We start from the raw sequence: 23,944 nt of genomic DNA, 5'->3' as shown, positions 1-23,944 counted from the left end.
CATAAGAGGAAGGTCATAAGGAGGTCATAAGGTGGTCATAAGAGGAAAGTATATAGCAATCCAGGGCTTCCTAAAGAACGAAGAAAGATCTCAGATACACAACCTAACCTTACACCTTAAAGAGCTAGAAAAAGAACAGCAAATAAAACCCGAAACCAGCAGAAGACAGGAAATAAAGATCAGAGCAGAAATTAATGCTCTCAAAACAACAACGACAAAAAAAAAACAGTAGAACAGATCAATGAAACCAGAAGCTGGTTCTCTCAAAGAATTAACAAAATTAATAAACCACTAGCCAGTTTGATCAAGAAGAAAAAGGAAAGGACCCAAATAAATAAAATCAAGAATGAAAGAGGAGAGATCACAACCAACACAACAGAAATAAAACAATAATAAGAGAATATTATGAGCAATTATATGTCAATAAAATGGGTAATCTGGAAGAAATGGACAAATTCCTAGAAACATATACACTACCAAAACTGAAACGGGAAGAAATAGAAAATTTGAACTGACCCATAACCAGTAAGGAAGTCAAATTAGTAACCAAAAATCTGCCAAAAAAACAAGAGTCCAGGGTCAGATGGCTTTCCAGGGGAATTCTACCAAACATTTAAGGAAGAGTTAACACCTATTCTCTTGAAACTGTTCCAAAAAATAGAAATGAAAGGAAAACTTCCAAATTCTTTCTATGAAGCCAGCATTACCTTGATTTCAAAACCAGACAGAGACCCCACTAAAAAGGAGAACTACAGACCAATTTCCCTGATGAACATGGATGCAAAAATCCTCAACAAGATATTAGCCAACTGGATCCAACAATACATTAAAAAAAATTATTCACCACGACCAAGTGGGATTTATACCTGGGATGTAGGGCAGGTTCAATATCCATAGAACAATTAATGTGATTCATCCCATCAATAAAAGAAAGGACAAGAACCATATGATCCTCTCAATAGATGCAGAGAAAGCATATGACAAAATACAGCATCCTTTCTTGATAAAAACTCCCAAGAAAGTAGGGAGAGAAGGAGCATACCTCAAGATCATAAAAGCCATATATGAATGACCCAACGCTAATATCATCCTCAATGGGGAAAAACTGAAAGCTTTCCCCCTGAAGTCAGGGACAACACAGGGATGTCCACTCTCGCCACTGTTATTCAACATAGTATTGGAAGTCTTAGCCTCTACCGACAACACAAAGAAATAAAAGGCATCCAAATCGGCCAGGAGGAGGTCAAACTTTCACTCTTCACAGATGACATGATCCTCTATATGGAAAACCCAAAAGATTCCACCAAAAAACTGCTAGAATTGACTCATGAATTCAGCAAAGTTGCAGGATATAAAATCAATGCACAGAAATCGGTTGCATTCCTATACACCAACAATGAAGCGACAGAGAAATCAAGGAATTGATCCCATTTACAATTGCACCAAAAACTATAAAATACCTAGAAATAAATCTAACCAAAGAGGTGAAAAATCTATACACTGAAAACTATAGAAAGCTTATGAAAGAAATGGAAGAAGACACAAAAAAATGGAAAAAGATTCCATGCTCCTGGATAGGAAGAACAAATATTGTTAAAATGTCAATACTACCCAAAGCAATCTACATATTCAATACAATCCCTATCGAAATAATACCAGCATTCTTCACAGAGCTAGAACAAATAATCCTAAAATCTGTATGGAATCAGAAAAGACCCCGAATAGCCAAAGCAATCTTGAAAAAGAAAACCAAAGCAGGAGGCATCACAATCCCAGACTTCAAGCTATACTACAAAGCTATAATCATCAAGACAGTATGGTACTGGCACAAGAACAGACACCCCGATAATGGAACAGAATAGAGAATCCAGAAATGGACCCACAAACATATGGCCAACTAATCTTTGACAAAGCAGGAAAGAATATCCAATGGAATAAAGACAGTCTCTTCAGCAAGTGGCGCTGGGAAAACCGGACAGCGACATGCAGATGAATGAACCTGGACCACTTTCTTACACCATACACAAAAATAAACTCAAAATGGATGAAAGACCTCAATGTAAGACAGGAAGCCATCAAAATCCTCAAGGAGAAAGCAGGCAAAAACCTCTCTGATCTTGGCCACAGCTACTTCTTACTTAACACGTCTCCGGAGGCAAGGGAAACAAAAGCAAAAATGAACTATTGGGACCTCATCAAAATAAAAAGCTTCTGCACAGTGAAGGAAACAATCAGCAAAACTAAAAGACAACCGACGGAATGGGAGAAGATAGTTGCAAATGACATATCAGATAAAGGCTTAATACGCAAAATCTATAAAGAACTTAATCAAACTCAACACCCAAAAAACAAATAATCCAGGGAAGAAATGGGCAAAAGACATGAATAGACACTTCTCCAAAGAAGACATCCAGATGGCCATCATCAGGGAAATACAAATCAAAACCACAATGAGATACCACCTCACACCTGTCAGAATGGCTAACATTAACAACTCAGGCAACGACAGATGTTAGTGAGGATGCAGAGAAAGAGGATCTCTTTTGCATTGTTGGTGGGAATGCAAACTGGTGCAGCCACTCTGGAAAACAGTACAGGGTTCCTCAAAAAGCTAAAAATAGAACTACCCTATGACCCAGCAATTGCACTACTAAGTATTTATCCAAGGGATACAGGTATGCTGTTTCGAAGGGGCACATGCACCCCAATGTTTATAGCAGCACTATCAACAATAGCCAAGGTGTGGAAAGAGCTCAAATATCCACTGATGGATAAATAGATAAAGAAGATGTGGCATATATATACAATGGAGTATTATTTGACAGTCAAAAAGAATGAAATCTTGCCATTTGCAACTATGTGGATGGAACTAGACGGTATTATGCTGAGCGAAATTAGTCAGTCAGAAAAAGACATATAATATGACTTCACTCATATGAGGACTTTAAGACACAGAGCAGATGAACACAAAGGAAGGGAAACAAAAATAATATAAAAACAGGGAGGGGGACAAAACAGAAGAGACTCATAAATATGGAGTAAAAACTGAGGGTTACTGCAGGGGTTGTGGGAGGGGGGATGGGCTAAATGGGTAAGAGGCATTAAGGAATCTACTCCTGAAATCATTGTTTCACTGTATGCTAACTAATTTGGATGTAAATTTAAAAAAATAAAAAAGTAAATTTAAAAAAAGGTAGATATAGCAGTTATCACCTCCACACCTTCTCTGCTCTAGAGGTGGACTCAATGCCTGAAGCTGAAGCAGCCCTCTTGTGACCATGAGGTATCTGTCAAGCATTAGAAAATTCTCAGAGGGGCACCTGGCTGACTCAATTGGTACAGCACTTGACTCTTGATCTCGGGGTTGAGTCCAAGCCCCACATTGGGTATAGAGATTACTCAAAAAAATAAAATCGTAAAAAAAAAAAAGTTCACAGATACTTCAGGGATGATGTTGCTTAACCACTGAACCAATGCCAGTAGCTGACTACATTCCAACTTCTTGTTATGTGAGAAAAATAAATCCCTACTTAACTCACCCACTGAAAATAACTGTTTTTTTACTAAGTGTGGTCAAAAGTATTCCTGACATAAAATATAAACAGCTTCCCATACAATTAAACTTACTCTACAGTATCATTTTAAATGACTATGCAGTATTCTAGCAAAGACGAACCACAATTCATTTAACCACCTTTCTATGGTTCAACATGTAGATCATTTCCCATTTAACACAATGACGAAGATTTTTACGGACAAGCCTTTGCACACAAAGCTGATAGTCTCTTAGAATAAACTCCTAGAGATGGAATTTCCTGGTCAAAAGGCATATACAACACCAATGTGTACTCTAACCAGCAGCACGTAAGGAGTAGTCTTGCTTTTCAACTCAATATGGGGAACAGTCATCTTTTAAAATTAAAAATCACCCCTCCCCCCCAAAATACACCTCACTACCACATAACATCTAAGGTTCCCTTCACAACTAACATCTCTGATTCAACCTGTGAAAAATGAGAGATCTGAATGTGGGCTTTAAAGGACTGGGCCGGCTGACTTCTGACTTGCCCTTTATCTATGAAGCGAGGACAACGCGGCTGCCAGTGGGGAGCCCCTCACATCTTCCCCACTGCTGTGAGCATGCTCTCCTTTCAGGAGCTTAGGGCCCCCCGACCAAAAGTCAATGTAGAACATGGTGGGCAGGGGGCTCAGGGACAACCCACAAAGACAAACAGTGGAAAATGGAACCCAGAAAGAGAAACTGATCTATGGGGAACACACGAATTTTAAAGAGAATAAGGAGAAAGGGAGTGAGAGAAAACGAACGCTACCAAAGACAGGGCCCACGCCTCACCTTCAGGGTGCTCACATTCTGTTTTACCAACCATGTCAAGGTTGCCTTCCCTTCTCCGCACTTCCTGTTGGGAAAGCTGTTCCCCTTGGGTATCACCAGCTGGCTCTTTCTTGTCATTCTTGACTCACCTCAAATTGCACCTCAGTCAGCGGGGTCGTCCCCCAAAATAAAGTAGCTCGGGTGTCTTCCCTGACTTTCACAAGGTCCTGAGTAAGGGTTGTCGTGGCACTCACGCCCACTGGAAATGGTCATGTTCATTTATATGTGTATGTGTGGGTTTTTTTTTTTTTTCTAATGTTTATTTATTTATTTTGAGAGAGAAGGAGAGCACAACCAGGGGAGGGGCAGAGAGAAAGAGAGAGATCCCAAGCAAGCTCTGTGCTGTCAGCATGGAGCCCGACACAGGGTTAGAGCCATGAACTGTGAGATCATGATCTGGGCCAAAATCAAGAGTCAGATGCTTAAGTGACTGAGCCACCCAGGCGACCCTATATGTGTACATGTTAATCATCACTCTCCCCACAGTGGAACGTATCCTCAACTTGAGCATAAACCTCACTGCTTTTAAGAACATCCTAAGCTTTTAGAACAATGCTCAGTCAGTATTTGCTGAAGAATGAATGAACAAACAAGCTAACAGTTTCCTAACCTCTAACCGAACAATCAGAGACCATGATGGAAAGCAATGGATGAAGTAACTGTTGTGGGGAGCTGGTAAGTCTACAGTTCTTGAAATCACTCCCAAAGCCGAGGGAAGCCTAATCTCCACTGACAGCTGCCACCTCCAGGCATCTCTGCTTCCTCTGGCCTGTCAGCTCCTACTCCACTGAACTCTGGGGTCCAAGGACCCCAAAGGTATCAGAGGGTGTATTGTCATGGAGGGCTTTTCACATTTCCAGTAAGTCTCTTAAATGCTATTTAAGATTTTTTTCTTATGAAAACTTTCAAATTAACAAGGTAAAGGAATAGTATAAAGAACCCCATATATCCATCACTTCTTATTTCATATCCTTCCAAATGCTGGGTGTGTGTGTCGGAGCATTTTAAAGCAAATACCATATGTTATATCTTAAACATAATTTTTAAGTGTCCCCGTGTCTTGAGGAAGCTTTCAGAAGGGCCAGAACCTTAGAAATACCCAGAACATATATAAAGACTCCCAACAGATAAAGGCTGCTGGCTGATTCCTGATCTAACAGCACATGCTGCCTTTTGATCAACCTGCATGAAAGGGACAGTTTCCAACTAAATGCTTTAAAAACACGATCAGAGGGAACAAAGCCTTTGATCCCTGTGAAAACTCTGAAGGGGCCAGGCAATTTTCCAAAAGCACCAGATTCCACAAACACTTACAAGCCAGGTCAAATGGACACTTCTGCCTGATACCCTGTCATTTCAGTTGTCACCTCTCTCGTTACTCATTACTTATTGTTATTACTGCTTCATTCCTTTTGGATCCTGGAAGGAGCCTTGTTCTCTAACTGGCATTGCCTTTGCCTTTTCCTCACATGGACAAAGGGAGAGTATTAATTAGCAGTATTTCTGAGAGCAAGTATTTTTGTGCAGCCACAGAGGGAGGGGGTCTCTGAGGCCAGGGGTTGCTGAGCTCTCTGAGAGCTGATTCGGTCAGGGATGGACACACAGACACAACTGATAGCTCAGTCGTGATAGCGGCTGGAACGTGGCAAACATGATGGCTGAATTAATGACTCAGAAAGAAACAGACCGGAGACCCACTGGAACGGCCGGAACCCTGACGGACTAGGAGGCAGTGCACAGAGACACGCAAAACACAAAATACGAATATAAAACAAGTAAAACAAAACCTACAAAGTAACACATTAAAGTGAGCTTTTAAAATATATCACCTTAACACGAGAGTTATTTTCCTTCTTCCACTTAACTTCGAAGTCTTCGCCATCTGTAGATTTCATTTTACACAGCTGAAATCATGGCCAATGGGCAATTATACATACACTTCCTCACTTAACACACCAAACACATTCCCACGCTGTTAGTTTTCCTCAGAATTATTTCAAATGGCCACATGGTCTGTAGGTACGTCTATGAATCCAAACTTAATTCTCTGCTCTATTCCTTTTTCCTCATTCATCTCCTTCATGGGCGGGGGAAGGGGAGTAGGGTTCTGGGAAACTGCTCTTTTGCCTTAGGTGTGTGCTCAGCGCCATCCCCTCTTGCCAAGAGGCGCCCCAACCGCCAAGGTCTCCCTGCCTCGAGGAACTGGTGCTGCCGTAGCCCGCTCTGCCTGGCCGAGTCCCACCTACGGTTCACGGCTCCGAGTGTCACTACCGCCAGGAAGGCTTCTCCTACCTGCCTTTATACGCTGTACCTCAGGGTCCAAGGCACACATCATACTCTGTACTGTCATTGTTTGCCTGGAGATCTGTTCGTCCACCTGACTGCGAGCAGAAGCCGCTGTTCTGAGCGTTAGCTGAGTGCTCGTGGTCTCCCTTGAGCTTCAGTTTCCTCATCTGTAAAAGGGGACAGTTAGGCAGTCCCTCTCGCCTACCAACAAGAATGCTGTGCAGATCACAGAAGGCAGTATTATGAAGATGCTTTGTACAGCATCAAGGGCTATAAAAATGTTAATAATTCTCACTGGGCACGTATGTGCTACCTGATTCTAAGGAATAAAGGCAGTCACCTATTTTCCACCTTTGAGGATCACAGATTCAGACAAATAATGACAGCTAATATTTACTGAATGTTTATGGATACTATACTATGCATTTATTCATTGTAGCTTCATTCAAATGGGGCACCTGAGTGGCTCAGTTGGTTAAGGGTCTGACTTCAGCTCAAGTAATGATCTTGCAGTTTGTGAGTTCAAGCCCTAGGTTGGGCTCTATGCTGACAGCTCAGAGCCTGGAGCCTGCTTCCGATTCTGTGTCTCCTTCTCTCTGTCCCTCCCCACTCATTCTCTCTCTCTCTCTCTCTCTCAAAACTAAACATTAAAAACTTTTTTTTCATTTAAATGAATGGGGTAAGATCTACCATCATTCTCATTTTCCAGAGGCTCAGAAGACTCAGCAGTGTTCTTGCACTTTACACTATTACACTGAGAATCCAGTGCAAGCCTCTCCCCCCCAAAAAAATGCTTGCATACACATTCATACAAAATAGTCCAGAGGTTCATGGATCCTAAAGCCCATCTTCTTCGGGCTCCTGTTCAAGGCCCTGCGTACCAAAAGTGAATTCTGCAGAAAAGTTCAAAGATTTATTCACCCCACAGATCAGGCAGATTAAGGGAACAGACCATGTCAGCAAGAATTCTACAGAAAACCTCATAGCCTAAGAACAGGTCATAAATCCCGAGGTCTCACTAGACATTGTTTCCTTGGCAATTTAAGTCACTGGGCTGATTGAAGACTCTGGCCCAATAAGAGCCACATGGCATGAATACCGGTATAAATCAGGTACCGGGAGAAGCTGATGGTACCAGCTGTCAAACTCCAGTCATCAGCAACAACAGCCAGACGCTTCATGGTATAAATAGTTTCTGAAGACACTCATTGCTTGATGTACTCCACAAACTGGAAAAGCAATAGCTAAACAGAACATAAGAGGCCTCAAGGAAGCAGAATGGAAGCAGGAACAAGAGTTTGTCAAACCATCTGGCTTTGGCCTGTTAATCTCAGAATGGCTTTGAAAACTATAAGGCACCATCGAGGGAGTAAGAAGTGTGTGTGTCTCCCACCAGGCAGGGTGAGAGACAGCAGCCTGGTCACCAGGCATGGTGACACCCATCCCTCTGCAGAAAAATCCTTGGGATCGTGCCACGAGCCAAAATAAGCAGTTAAGATGTGAAAAGTAAACCTGTGGGCCAGACTGCATTTTTCGGTGTGGCACTGTGTGGGCAAAGCCTCAGAGACCACCTGGGAATGGAATGAGATGAGCCAAAATGGTTTCCATAGAGAAGGCTCCCCAAAACCAAGCAACAAAAGCTGAGGGAGTGTGTGGCATCCGGAAAAGCAGCCTGCTGAGTCGTGTGAAGCGTGGCTGGTCCTCACCGAGATGATGATGGAAACGGACCACTCTCCAGATCTACTTGGGAGAGGGCACAGGAATGTGGCTGAAGGAACCGGTTCGGGTGGAGACCAGGGAGAGAGCATCCTGAGCACTGTCAGGGTTGGAACTGAGCTTTCAAAGAGGCGCACACAGGAATGGTGCCAAGCGGCCCCTGGACGACAGGGAGGCCGACCCTTCCGGGGAAACAAATTTTATTTTGCTTTTAACAAGGAGTAAGAGGTTCCTCTATCAGACATACTGTTGGTGATGCAAAAAAATTACGGGCCCACAATCCTTTGTCTGTAATTCTGAAACCCTAAAAGTCCTGAAAACTCCAAGTTTTTTCCTAAGTGTATGCAAATCATTTGGTAACGAAAATCTGACCTGACATTAATCTCATGGTTCAAGCCCCACATTGGGATTCTCTCCCTCTCTCTGCCTCTCCCCTGCCCATACTGTCTCTTTCTCAAAATACACTAAAAAAAAAAAAAAAAAAAAAAACAAACAAAAAAAAAACCAAAACTTACCTGAAATGCTTATAGTCTTTATTTATTCCATCTAATGTAAGAATAAGCAATACTGTATGGATATTAACACATCTGATTGCACGGTCCCAGCCCAGTCAGTCCCCTGGGGGTCTGATGCAAAATAAAGTGTAATAAGCAAAGAATTTCCTTTAAAATTTCAGATAAGTGATTATGGACATGGATCTACTTTTCTACACTTCAGTAAAAATGAGAGAAATGTTTGACCATTGGGGATGGGGTGAATATAATCAGAAAGAAACCTGCAGGATCCTATTTAGTCTCTTGGTAGGAACATGGCTTTGGAGCAATCTGTTTCTCCCTCTGGAGACCACTGACGAGCCTACCCTTAAATTTCTGCTTCTAGTTTATAGTTTACCTATGATGTTTAATACTCTTAAACTCTATTTTATTATTTTTTATTATTTTTTAAATGTGTATTTATCTTTGAGAGACAGACAGACAGAACACAAGCTGGGGAGAGGCAGAGAGAGAGAGGGAGACACAGAATCTGAAGCAGGTTCCGGGCTCTGAACTGTCAGCACAGAGCCCGACACGGGGCTTGAACTCATAAACCGCGAGATCGTGACCTGAGCCAAAGTCAGGCACTTAACAGACTGAGCCACCCAGGTGCCCCTAATTCTGTTAAACTCCATACCCACATAAGCCCGAAGCAACACCAGACTTTTCATTCGTGCAGCAAAATCTGGAAGCCTTTCTATGGTGAAGGTGAGAATGGGCACCAGTCATGGGGTCACTGGCTCCTCCCCCAGCAGAATATGAACCGGTGAACGTGATCCCTTTCATCTCCAGGGGTCTGTGACTTTAGAAGAGGACAATAAAGCTATGTTAAAAATGAAAAGTTTTCTTGAGGATTCAAGAAGTGTTTTCAACGAACAGGAGAGAGGACTCCAGGCTTTTCTAGCAGATGATCTACTTTTCCTCTTCCATGGCAAAAGGACCATTTTGCGGGCTAAGGAACACGGAAAGAAGATGAAAAAAGGGAGTCAAAATAGTCTGTAAGCAAAAGGGATTCAAAGCCAGTCACTACCACTTAATAGCTGTATAACCTTGGAAAGTTTACCTGGGGCTGATCATCATCTGGAACCAGAAGAAAAACAATACTTTCCCCCATAGGGTTTTTATGAGATTAAGTGACATGTAAAACATTCCATACATGGTAGGTATTCATGAAGGGCAGTTATTATTGTTGCTGCTGTTAGGTTCTGGAACCTGAACAGCGCCTGGCTTCACTGCTTATTTCACCAGATTGCCTGGCTCAGCAGAATGCAGGGGATATTGACTTGATGAACCCAGAGCCAGCGGATAATAAACACACATAGCAACAAATCACACTGGAAAACCAATCTCCCTTAGCTAATAACTGCTTCCCAGGCTCCTGCATTTATTTGCTTTGTTAGAGGAACTAAATAGATCCTAATGCCTATGAAACCAAATCATCTAGAAAAGGGTAAGTTTCATCAGCATTGGAGTTTCTGTGAGAGTCTGGCACTGAGGAAGAGTCCATGCAAAGCCACCCCTTTTTAAAGGAGACTAAGAAAGAAAAACCTATCCATACATCACACCAGTATCCATTAGAGGTGCTTGTGTCCTCTGCCATGTTTTCTTAGGTTCGTCTTACTCTGTGTTCTTCCGGGTAACAAACATTTACTGAGGATGCACTAGGCGCCAACGCATATTAAGCGCTGGGGCACAGAGATAAAAAGGCATGCCCCTTCCCTCCAGGAACTCAGGCTTGTGGGTGAGACAGATGTGTATCTCAGAATGGTACATGCTCTAAGTGCTAAAGAGAGCATGCTGGGCGAGAAGCACAGATGAAGATTATCTGAAATACAGAGATTTAAATTTGTTTTTTAATTTTAATTCCAGTAGGGTTAACATACAGTTAGTTTCAGGTGTACATATATACACAGGTGTACATATGTTAGTTTCAGGTGTACAATATAGTGATGTAATAGTTCCATATATCACTCAGTGCTCTTCAAGGTAACTATATTCTCAATCCCCTTCACCATTTTCACCCATCCCCCCACCCCCCCATCTCCTCTCTGGTAACCATCTGTTTGCTCGATCTCTTTTTTTCCCCCTTTATTGGCCATTTTGTTTCTTAAATTCCACACAAGTGAAATCATATGGTATTTGTCTTTCACTGACTGACTCATTTCACTTAGCATTATACTCTCTAGATCCAACCACATTGCTGCAAATGGCAAAATTTCATTCTTTTTTGTGGCTGAATAATATTCCATCATGTATATATAACATGTCTTCTTTATCCATTCACCAATCAATGTACGCTTGGGCTGCTTCCATATTGTGGCTATTATAAATTAGTGAATTAGTGTTTTCATATTCTAAAAATACAGATATTTTATATTTCCTTAACATAAGGTATTTCCCTAATGTTGGAATTTTATATAGCTAACATGGGTTACTTTTGAAATCAGAGAAAAAGTTAAAAGGAAAAATAAAGATGGTGGTGATAGTGGACACAGATTATTTAACAAATATTCAAAAAATGGAACGAGCACCCAACATCACTCATCATCTGGGAAATACAAATCAAAACCGCAATGAGATACCACCTCACACCTGTCAGAATGGCTAACATTAACAACTCAGGCAACAACGGATGTTGGCCAGGATGCGGAGAAAGAGGATCTCTTTTGCATTATTGGTGGCAATGCAAGCTGGTGCAGCCACTCTGGAAAACAGTATGGAGGTTCCTCAAAAAACTAAAAACAGAACTACCCTACGACCCAGCAATTGCATTAGTAGGCATTTATCCACGGGACACAGGTGTGCTATTTCAAAGGGGCACATGCACCTCGATATTTATAGCAGCACTATCAACAATAGCCAAAGTATGGGAAGAGCCCAAATGTCCATCGATGGATGAATGGATAAAGAAGATGTGGTATATATATATATATATATATACAATGAATTATTACACAGGGATCAAAAAGAATGAAATCTTGCCATTCGCAACTATGAGGATGGAACTAGAGGGTGTTATGCTAAGTGAAATTAGTCAGAGAAAAACAAGTATCATAGGACTTCACTCATATGAGGACTTTAAGAAACAAAACAGATGAACGTAAGGGAAGGGAAGCAAAAATAATATAAAAACAGGGAGGGGGACAAAACATAAGCGACTCTTAAATATGGAGAACAAACAGAGGGTTACTGGAGGAGTTGTGGGAAGGGGGATGGGCTAAATGGGTAAGGGGCATTAAGGAATCTACTCCTGAAATCATTGTTGCACTATATGATAACTTGGATATAAATTTTAAAAAATGAAATGAACACTTCAAAAAATAAAATAAAATAAAATAAAAAATGGAATGAGCACCAAAATTCAGGAATACAGTAGGACTTTAGGGCAACACTGGAGTAGAAAGGAGGGGTACCCCACAATGCCTGGAGGTAAAAGTGACAAGTCAGGCTTCCCTAAAAAGGTGACCCTTCGGGTGAGACTTGAAGACTGAATGAAGGTTTGCCAATGGGAGCATAAATTAGCGTTAAGTACCACCTCTTTTGAGGGCAATCTGGGAATATTTATTAGTATTTAAAATGTGCATACCCTTTGAACCAGATGTTCCTTTCCTATGGAGAAGAATGCCAGGAGTCGTACACAAAGGTCTATGTAAAAAGATGTTTACTGCATCACTGTATATAACAAGAGGACACTGGAAATAATATAAACACCCAACAATAAGGGATTATTTACATAAATTATGATGTAGCCATACACCAGAACAATACAGCCATCAAAAAGAATGAAATAAAATTTATATATAGCATACCACATTTTATTGTATTTTTGTTTCATTTCATTTAAATACAAGTTAGTTAACAGAGTGTACTAATGTTTTCAGGAGTAGAACTTAGTGATTCATCACATATAACACTCAGTGTTCATCCCAAAAGTGCCCTCCTTAATGCCTATCACCCATTTAGCACATCCCTCCACCCAACACCTCTCCAGCAACCCTCAGTTCGTTCTCTGTATTTAAGAGTCTCTTATGGTTTGCCTCCCACTGTTTTTATCTTACTTTTCCTTCCCTTCCCCTTAGATTTGTTTTGTTTCTTAAATTCCACAGACGAGTGAAATCATATATTTATCTTTCTTTGACTGACTTATTTTGCTTAGCATAATACATTCTAGTTCTAGCCATGTTGTTGCAAATGACAAGATTTCATTCTTTTTTATCGTAAGTAAGAGGCTTAACTTTAATCAGAAAGAGTGGAATTTGGTAGCGTGTTTTTTTCTTAATAATTTATTGTCAAGTTAGCTAACATACAGAGTATACAGTGTAGTCTTGGCTTTGGGAGTAGATTCCCGTGATTCCTCATACATACAACACCCAGTAGCATACCACATTTTAAAAGACAAGTCAGTGTGTGATTTTTTTTTGTAGAAATAATTTTGTATATTTTTACACATAAAAATGTTAGTATATGAATAGGAAAAGTCTGAAAAGATATACAACCAACCATATTAGACATATTAAAGCTGGTGCAGTGGGGATGGAGAGAGGGAATTTCATTTTCTCATTGACCCTAAATTTACATTTTTTACAATAATACATTTCACATATGTGTGTGTGTGTGTGTGTGTGTGTGTGTATACACATACATATAATATATATAATTTTTAAGTAATCTCTACACCCAAAGTGGGGCTCAAACTCACAACCCTGAGATCAAGAGTCTCATGTTTGACCGACTGACACCACTGACTAAGCCAGCCAGGCACCCCGATTGTTTTTATATTTTAAAAAGAGGTTCTTGTAGAGGCACCTGGGTGGCTCAGTCGGTTAAGCGTCCAACTTCGGCTCAGGTAATGATCTCGCAGTTCGTGGGTTCGAGCCCCACGTTGGGCTCTGTGCTGATGGCTCAGCGGCTGGAGCGTGCTTCGGATTCTGTGTCTCCCTCTCTCTCTGCCCCTCCCCATTCATGCCCTGTCTCTTTCTCTTTCAAACATAAATAAGCATTAAAATGTTTTTTAAAAAGAGGGAGTTATTGCAGTTTTTTTTTTTAAAGAGTTTACTAACTGGACATTTATGGATGCAAAAGAACATTTTAGATTTTAGAGGAAGTGTGCATTCAGTTTAGCGCTGCCTGAACACAGGAGGCATCAGAGTCCAGAAGATGGGATTTAAGGCAGACTCTGGAGGAGAAAGAAACCGCAGCAGGGGCTTTGGTGTGGAGGACTGAGAACAGCAGCAAAGGCAACACAGTGAGGGCGGCAGAGCAGGGAGGAAACAGCCCAGGGACGGGAGCTGGGGATACTGTCCAGAGAGACTAGAGCATTGCAGAGTACAGTGGTCTTGGTTCCAAGAGTGGAAAACAGCTGCCTCACTCAGTAGGAAGCATCTGAACAGCAGATGGACATTCTTTCAAAGGAGAGCATCTCATAAAGAATTAGAAACCAAATGTTCACTAAATACCTATCATACCTTTGTTAGCACAGCCAGAGAGGGAGGCAGAGGGAGACAATTCTTCTTTGCAACAGGACAAGATAGATGAAATAATTAAAATGCCAATTTATTCACAAGTTGTTCCATTACAAATACCAGTGACACATGGGAAAGGCCCCTGAAAAGCATATCTGTCATCCAAAGTGCGTTTTCCACCAAACTGTGCTGCTCTATACCCTGGATTCTCCTTTCTGGTTCTTTCGTCTTGATGAATCTCACTCACCTCATCCTGTTTTGGGGGCCCAGCCCTCTTCTGAGAAAGATCTAACGTAAGTCACTTACACTTTAGTGTGAACTTATAGCCATTCTTACCTTTCAATGCATTCTAATTTTAGGCCCTAGCTCAAAATGCAAATCTCTTAAGAGCAAGCCCATCTTTTTTTTTTTTAAATATATTTTTAATGTTTATTTCTGAGAGAGAGAGATACAGTGTGAGTGGGGGAGGGGCAGAGAAAGAGGGAAATACAGAAGCAGGCTCCAGGCTCTGAGCTGTCAGCACAGAGCCCGATGCGGGGTTCAAACCCATGAACTGTGAGATCATGGCCTGAGCCGAAGTTGGACGCTTAACCGACTGAGCCACCCAGGCACCCCGAGAGCCTATCTTATTTAAAGCCATTGTGGGCAGGAGGGAGAGGGAGGGAGAGGGAGGGAGAGGGAGGGAGAGGGAGGGAGAGGATTCTTGGTGGCCACAGAGTAGAGGGTCACCTGCCTTTGGAAGCCAGTTCTCTTTTCATATGCCTAAACAACTTAGAAACCTCTCATTCTTCGATTTTGGTCCAGTATTTACATGCTGACTTCTAAAACACTAATGAGGTAGAAGGAAATACTCCTTTGCACCACACTTCCCCAAAACACATCAGCAGATGAACTTAAGATATAGCAGTTTTCTGGTTAGTCAATTGTAGACAAGAAAACTAGATAATTCTGCTGAAAAAGTATCCCTCTGTGGTTAAATGGTCTCTTTGGCTGTCTGCATCCTTCAAATTAATTCAATAACTCTAAGTTCTCATTTCATATTGTGTTACAGAAATACTACTTTGGCAGGTTTAAATGCTGACATCCAAGCATCTTACCATCATCTCTGAACAGTCTGGCAGCTACAAAGTATCTTTACCCATTCCTAAAAGAAGTCTAAAACAATACCCAACTAATCCTGGGGCCAGTACCAGAAATGGCACCATTGAAACACGGCCCTACTTTAGGACAGGGACTTCAATTAGGAAAATGTAATGGCCGAAAACGCTTTAAGTTGACTTTATGCTTCCCATTCTAAAGAATAATTTTAAGGCATTTGGCGACAGAAGGAGTAAATGTATAGCAGACTGATTTTCCTAAACTACAAATATTTGAAACAATAATAAAAGGAGAAGTTAAAGAGCAAATACATTTTTTAAAGTCCAATCTAATAAGATTAACATGAGTGACCTTTTTTTTTTTTTTTTTTTTTACCTATCAGATGGGCAAATATTTTTCTTTAATATTCTTTCCAGGGTGGGAGAGTATTTAAGAAAGCAGATGCTGGTGGGAGTACAGATTGCTACACTTTTCTCAAAGACTAATTTGAAGTTTTGTTTTAAACATTTTTTTTTTAATGTGCATACCCTATGATTCAGCAATTCTATTTCTAGGAATGTATCCTAATAAAATAAACAAGTACACAAAGAAACAAGGACAAAGACAATCTTTAGAGGGAGGTCTATAATGGTAAATAGTTGTAAAAAATCACAAGTGTCCATTGCAGTGAGCTGTAAATTATAAAATGGAACACCATATAGTCATTAAAACTAATAATGCATAAGTATATATACACATTTGGAAATATATTCTTTTTTTTTTTTTCCAACGTTTATTTATTTTTGGGACAGAGAGAGACAGAGCATGAACGGGGGAGGGGCAGAGAGAGAGGGAGACACAGAATGGGAAACAGGCTCCAGGCTCTGAGCCATCAGCCCAGAGCCTGACGCGGGGCTCGAACTCACGGACCGCGAGATCGTGACCTGGCTGAAGTCGGACGCTTAACCGACTGCGCCACCCAGGCGCCCCTGGAAATATATTCTTAACATGTTACTAATGACAATGGTAGCCCAAAAAAACATGTATAGCTTTTGTTTACTTTTGCTAAGCAATATTAACAAAGAATATAAATTTAAAAGTGTTAAGCAATTTATATATACACACACATATGTGTATGTATGTATGTGTCTACACATACATAAAGTGAAAAACTATCTTTAATTCTCTTCAAGAAACTCCAGCATAAACCGAGATATAGAAATGTATGAATTTTAAATTATACCCTAGGGGTGGCTATTTAGCATTTGAATGACTCTAATCAAAAGCTGACACCCCAGAGATGGTTAAGGTTTCAACTGCCTTTATGTTTGATCAGTATCAGAGGGTTTAATTAGCAAAATGGGTATTAGAAATGATTTTTATCGATAAAAAGATGGGTTTCAAAATGTATGGATCAGCCTGAAATGCTGTACAGGCAATTCTGCTTCTTGTGACCCGCAATGTGAGAACTGAGTGGGCCCAGCAGCCTAAGCCCTTCCAGAGCTGTGTCATGGTGGGTGCTGTGGTCTGAGCCCATCCCCGAGGCTGCTGAATCCTACTGCCCCAACGCTGCCGCAGCGTGGACCACAGTGTTCTCCTGAGCACCTAGAAGGCCGGAGGCCGGGGCCTCACCAGCCGTGTGCCTGCTTCAGGGCTGCGTGCCTACTTCAGGCAGGTTTACCCCCGTGAAAGGACTGGTTCTGAGAACTGCTTTTACTTTACCCGTCTGTTCTTCAGGGAGGTTGTGGAAATGGAGGCCCATGGCCCACACCTCCGAGGATCTGTAATCACGAGAGACTACTGAAATCTACCAAAAATGACTATTGCTTACATAGCAGGAATCATGTACAGGGGAGCAATTATGTCACTCCTCCCACCCATCCCCAACGTGCTTTGTAAGTTTAACAGGTAGTGTGTCTGCAAATGATACATAAACAACGAAAAGGACACGGAAACTGCAAGACAGCACTGTCACCACCTGCTGGCAGACACTGAGAAGGGCCACTCAGTTCAATGCAGGCCGATTCACCGCACAGACAGCCCATATGCAATTCTTCTCATTGGTTTCTGCTTGTTGTTAAATTGAAAGTGGAACATTTGTTTTCTTTTGGGAAAAGATCACCTCTTACAATGGAAAACATACTTCAATGTAGGAAGCTATCTTTAGGCATGTACAATAAAGAATTCCGACTTTCAAAAGCAGAATACAGTTCTGCTGACCATGATGTAAAGTACCAGAGAAAATCGTACTCTGCTGGACATTACTCATTCAGTCATCTGTCATATAGTCTACATGTTCTTAAACTCATGCCCCCAAATATAAAAATGTAAAGCTAAGTATATGTCTACTGGAAGCTTCTTTACAAAGATGTTTATTAACTGAGGACCGTAAATTAGGTTTAAATTCTTCCAGTTGTCTACCTTTACTGCCTCCTGATCTTTGCCCATCACCTGAGGCACTCGCACCCACTGCTGTGTGTGCCCCACTCCCCCAGCAGAAAAGGCGAAGGTATTCCCTGGCCATACCATGACCCATGTACCATGAGATAATCTACAGGTTCGCTTCACAGCACCACTCCCTGGGCAAAACTCTCCCCACCTCTTTATTCATGTTTTGTTATCTTTACCAGCTCCCCTCTACCCCACGCCATCTTCTTAGGGCCCAGATCAAATGTCCCTTCAGTAAGGCCTCCGTTCATTTCTCCACCTAGAATTAAATGCTTCTTCCTCTGTGATCCTTGAGCATTTTGTGGATCCTTGACTTAGAGCCCTTGTTTAACTGTAACTTGCATGACAACTGTAACTTACATGTAACTGTAGCTTAATCATACGCGTGAGTAGACATGGACACCTACCGTTCACAGAGAATGATGCCCCCCATGATGCTCGGCAAATAATAAGTGCTCCACAAATACCCACTGAGTATCTGTTGAGTTGAAGGTGCTGACTTTTGATGACAAGGTGCAGATGCACAATCGACAGGAGCCACAGACTTGGATATGTGTGAGCACATATGTGCACACACACATACACCAAGGAAAACTGGCTCACATGGTGGCAGATGATACTGATCACAAAAACAATGTCACCAAGGGCAGCAGCTTCAAATGCAAAGCAAGAACACTGACCAGGGGTTACATCCAGTTGAAGTTACCTGGTCTGGTCCTCTGCATGTTTTTAATCAAGCAGTTGTCAAAAGTGACACGATCAGTAAGGCCATAATCTCTCCAGTCTTAGTATCTCTGCTGAACTTCTAATGGACACATATGAGTCTTAGCCCTAGGGTCTGGATTTTTATAAGCAAAGCAAATTGAGGACAGAGGCGAACAGCAGGAAAAGGCAGCAGTTACAACACGCTCAACCAGCCAACATCTTTTCAGGTTGCTGCCTGGTGGCAGAGGCCTCCTGGTGCTCGACGGCCCTTGCCTTTTGGATCCTTATACAGATGGCCAGCCTATGTCTCCCCTGCTAACCCCAGTCCCTGACAACCCACCTCAGAAAATGGGGGGCTGCTGCTCTCAGAACATCCATCAGCCACCACCCTCAGATGCCTCCCATCCCTTTCCTGTCTCCGGTAGAAGAAGCCACTACAAGAACATCCACCCCCACCCAGCCCCCAACCATCTCTCTCTCCTACCATACCCTTCATACACGACTGATAACTTCTGTAAATGACTTACACACCATCTCTCATTAGAAATATGGTACAATACATGACTCACGATAGTTAAATTTACGATTTTTCTACTTTATGATGGTGAAATACACATTCAGTAGAAACTGTGCTTCAAATTTTGAGTTGTCTTTTCCCAGGCTAGCAACACATGACATGACATTCTCTGGTGATGCTGGGCAGAAGCAGGGACCCACGGCTATCAATCATCCATGCGATCTCAAGGGTCAACAACCTCTACCCTCACGACCCTCTGAACCCATCCTTACACCCATTCTGTTTCCCACTTTCAGGTCAATAAATTCCATGATTTATCCAATACTTTCTTTTAAAATCGGCTTTGTGTGAGATGACCTTGCCCAGCTGCAGGCAAGCCTAAGTGTTCTGGGCACAGTTAAGGCGAGGCTAAGCTATGATGTTCCACAGGGTAGGCGTATTGAATGAGTTTTTATTTTAAATAATATTTTCAAGTTAGGATGAGTTATCCAGAGAGAACCCCACAGTAAGTCGAGGATAATCTGTGCTTGGAATCCCTATGTGAAATAACAGAAAATGCACAAATCCTTTTAACAGAAAGGGTGGTATAACACATGTGCACGTGCTCTGGGGAGCAGCGTGCACATCCACATACATGGGGACTTTCTGCTGTCACAGCTATTCACACTGAGGCCAAACGAGATCTCACCTCCAACTGTTAAAAGCACTCTCCACACTGGAAGGAACCACAAAGGTCCTCTACCAGCAGTGGAGCCTGGACTTCTGGATTCCAAAGCAGGTGACATTACCTCTCCTACACTATCATCCCTACATAACAACATGGGCCTGCAAGCACTTTACTTTGCCAAGTGAGACTTTTTTTTAAACGTTTATTTATTTTTGAAGGAGAGAGAGAGAGTGTGAGCAGGGTTGGGGCAGAGAGAGGGAGACAAAGAATCTGAAGCAGGCTCCAGGCTCTGAGCTGTCACCACAGAGCCCGATGCAGGGCTCAGACTCACGAGCCACGAGATCATGACCTGAGCCAAAGGTGGACACTTAACCAACTGAGCCACCCAGGCCCAAGTGAAAATTTTTTTAAGTCAGAATTTTTTTTTAAATCACCATCTATTTTAGAAAAGAGTACTTTAATATTTAAAAAGGACACACTATCAGAATGACAATGAATACATTTGGCTTTATGAAACTCTCACTTAATTGCATTTCTGTTGCCATGAACCTGAACTGGTCTGGGGATGAACTAAGTTGTTCCAAAATTTCAGACCCTTCGGCAACCAAAATTTCAGTAATTCAAGAACCACTGTCATTACCATTAACTGTACTACTTAATGTTACTCATCAAAGAAAATCACATTTTTACTTACAGATTTTATTTTTTTAATGTTTGTTTATTTCTAAGAGAGAGACATCCAGTGAGCACGCACATGCATAAGTGGGAGAGGAGCAGGGCAGATAGCCCGATGCAGGGCTCAAAATTATGACCTGAGCTGAAGTCGGATGCTCAGCCAACTGAGCCACCCAGGAGCCCCTACAAACTTATTTTAAAAGAAAACTTCAGATCCCCTCCATAAAGTAAAAATCAATCTCATCACAAATAAAAGGCAACCTACGAATGAATATGATGATAACACAACATGTTATTAAATTCCAGCTAGACTGTGTCGCTTGCTGAGGCCTGATCTCTCACTGCATTGACAAGAGAGATTGGCAGGTGACAGACTGGCAGTTACAGACTGTCACCAAACCAAACTGTTCTCTTTGACAAAATCAGAAGGACTGAAAGTAAAGTGAAAAGAAATCACTCTCACACAAGGTGATACAGCATTATTTGGTTCTAGATCCAGGGCCCACGCAAAACCTCTCCTAGTGGTTCATGTCCCACTCTCACGGTATACTAATCAAGACACTTTGGTGCACAAATCTCATTAATTCATTCATGCATTAATATGTTTAATGAGCACCTACCATGTTTCAAGTGCTGAACACAAGAGAATCGGAATGAAAAAGACAGAGTACCTTCTGCAAAGCTTATCTTCTTGTGGTGAAACATACATTAAACAAATGGTGATACAAATTACATTTGTATTGTTTTATATAAACGTGTGTGTGTGTGTGTGTGTGTGTGTGTGTGTACACACATGCGAGATACAGGATATCGCCTAAGTTTGGCAAGTGCTATAAACGAAAAGTGCAAGACATTATGGTACAGTTTTAACAGGAAGATCTTCCTTAGACAAGAGGGTCAGGAAGGACCTGTACGAGGATGAAACCATTACACTGAGACCTCAAGAAAGAGCAAGATTTCACAGGCTGATGATGGTGCGAGGGACATGGGCATCCCAGACAGAGGTCACAACAGTGTGGAGAAGAGCTTGGCTCCTTTGGGGATCTGAAAAAAAAGAGTTGTGGCTGGAGTGTAGCAAGCAAGAGGAAGATACAATCAGAGGGGAGGTCAGGCAGTCTCCCTGCCTCTGCCTAGTGACCAGAAACTTTTTGCCTCTAGGTGCAAAGATCTCTTTCCATCTTTGTACAGCTCCCAGAAATGTCTTCTTACACTAAAGAGAAATCTCCCTCTAGAAGTTTCATACACTAACATACCAGTTCAACCCCTTTGCCTCACACACAGCAAAAATTTAATCCCTCCTCTACATGACAGCCAGTGTGCTTGTTAATCCTGACAGCCAGTGTGCTTGTTAATCCTGAACCTTCTCGGGGCGCCTGGGTGGCACAGTCGGTTAAGCATCCGACTTCAGCCAGGTCACGATCTCGCGGTCCCTGAGTTCGAGCCCCGCGTCGGGCTCTGGGCGGATGGCTCAGAGCCTGGAGCCTGTTTCCGATTCTGTGTCTCCCTCTCTCTCTGCCCCTCCCCCGTTCATGCTCCGTCTCTCTCTGTCCCAAAAATAAATTAAAAAAAAAAAAAAAACGTTAAAAAAAAAAAACAAAAAAAAAAATTAAAAAAAAAAAAAAAATCCTGAACCTTCTCTTCCAAGCTGAACACCATGAAAGCTCCTATTGTGCATGTTGTCTGCGTCACTCTTTTGAGGAAGACAGATTTCCCAAGGGCCATTTCTGTTATGGGACTGGAATTTCCTTCTCTACAAATAATTCAAAATTGATTTTCGACCTTGGATGTAGTTTCATTTTTCTCTTTTTTTTATTATTAATTTTTTTAACATTTATTTTTGAGAGAGCGAGAGCGAGAGCGAGAGCGAGAGAGAGAGAGAGAGAGAGAGGGAGAGAATGAGTGGGGGAGGGGCAGAAAGAGAGGGAGACACAGAATCTGAAGCAGGCTCCAGGCTCTAAACTGGCAGCACAGAGCCTGACTCAGGGCTTGAACTCACAGACTGTAAGATCATGACCTAAGTCAAAGTCAGGTGCTTAACCGACTGAGCCACCCAGGCCCCTCTATTTTTCTTTGTTTCTAACTGCTTTTCTCAGTAACACCCAAATAAGTTATGGTCACGCCTGAATTTCTTGAGAACTAGGAAGTCCCAAATGCATGCCACCACCAAGATTTACTCCTCCTTTCATGTCTCTTTCCTGCATTCTGGGAGACAAATTCTATTTGTCGGGGTGGGCTAGGGATCTTTTTCAAACAATGGAATGGCACTGGACATTGATCTAAACTAAATGCAAGAAAATCACATTCAGGGGTGCCTGGGTAGCTCTGTTGGTTTTGGCTCAGGTCATGACCCCATGGTCGTGAGACTGAGCTTCATGCAGGGCTCTGTGCTAGGCATGGAGCCTGCTTGAGATTCTCTCTCTCTCTCTCTCTCTCTCTCTCTCTCTCTCCCTCTTCCTCTGCCCCCTCTCCCCATGGGCATGGATAGGCGGTCTCTCTTGCTCTCTCTCTCTCTCTCTCTCTCTCTCTCTGTAAAAGAAAAAAAAAGAAAATCACACTCAAAGTTTGTGGTAGAAGAAGATACATACAATATTTACAATTTGAACTGACCTTCCATTTATTTGGAAGGGGTACGGGAATATTACTTTCGGGGAAGGTTAGTACAATGAGGACTCACTGCCCTTAGTTGATTCAGCTACAGACCCAGATTCCCCTGAAACTAGGGCCAGGTTACAGGGATGGTGTGTAAGCAGGGCATTCTGCCAGGCAGGGGTCATACATCTCCACTTCAAAACGGACTGGAAAAAGACACGTAGAATTTCATGAATAAATATAGCAGCTCTGGCATGCTGAATAAAGGTTCAATGGCCTTTAGTGACACATTTTATCCAAATAAGTGAAAGTCTCTCAATATTCCTATGCTCTGCCTGCTCTCTTGCCTCTTTGATCACATTAGGTCAGATTTCTATTTTTTTTTTAAGTTTGTTTGTTTGTTTGTTTGTTTGTTTAGTAATCTCTACATCCAACGTGGGGCTTGAACTCACAACCCTGAGATCAAGGCCCCCCCCCCCCCCCAGCCAGCCAGGCGCTCCCAGATTTCCAGGATTTCTTGATGCTTCCTGTTGCAAGGTGGACTGTCCCAGCAAAGAAGGGCTGGCTTCCAGATGATCTGTTACTCCTAAAGTTCTCTCCCTTCTGTCAGCCGTTCCATCTGTGGCTGTCATATTGCCCATTAGGCTTTAGTCAGTCAGAATGGCAGGGGTGGCAGTGCAGCTTGAAAATGAGCAGGAGAGAGTCAGAGACACAAGATGCTTCTCCCTATCAGTTCAGGTGCGGTTAGGGTAGGTGGTCAAAGAAATGAATATTAACAGGCAAAGTCTACCTGACTTTAGCGCACGAGAGCCCTACTTCTACACATAATTCACGGGAAAAGTCTTCAAACACAAGCAACATTACATCACAAATGGC

At 42.1% G+C, this 23,944-nt stretch overlaps 1 protein-coding gene across 3 annotated transcripts in view; it reads right to left on the bottom strand.

The window, feature by feature from the left end:
• Nucleotides 1–23,944, bottom strand: part of TMCC3 (transmembrane and coiled-coil domain family 3) — a 329,048-nt gene that overhangs the window by 214,046 nt on the left and 91,058 nt on the right. Inside the window, exon 1 of one of the 3 annotated variants that reach the window (XM_040491212.1) lies at nucleotides 21,100–21,158. The exons of the other annotated variants lie outside the window; for them this stretch is intronic. Coding sequence (XP_040347146.1) covers nucleotides 21,100–21,102 — 3 coding nt within the window. The 5' untranslated portion in view covers nucleotides 21,103–21,158. Of the gene's footprint in view, nucleotides 1–21,099; nucleotides 21,159–23,944 lie in introns of those variants that run through there. 3 annotated transcript variants of the gene reach the window in all.

This window comes from Herpailurus yagouaroundi, unplaced genomic scaffold (genome assembly GCF_014898765.1).
Source record: "Herpailurus yagouaroundi ecotype Mexico unplaced genomic scaffold, PumYag 182, whole genome shotgun sequence".
In the NCBI taxonomy this organism is placed as follows: Eukaryota; Metazoa; Chordata; class Mammalia; order Carnivora; family Felidae; genus Herpailurus; species Herpailurus yagouaroundi.
This window is presented reverse-complemented; position numbering and strand designations above follow the sequence as displayed.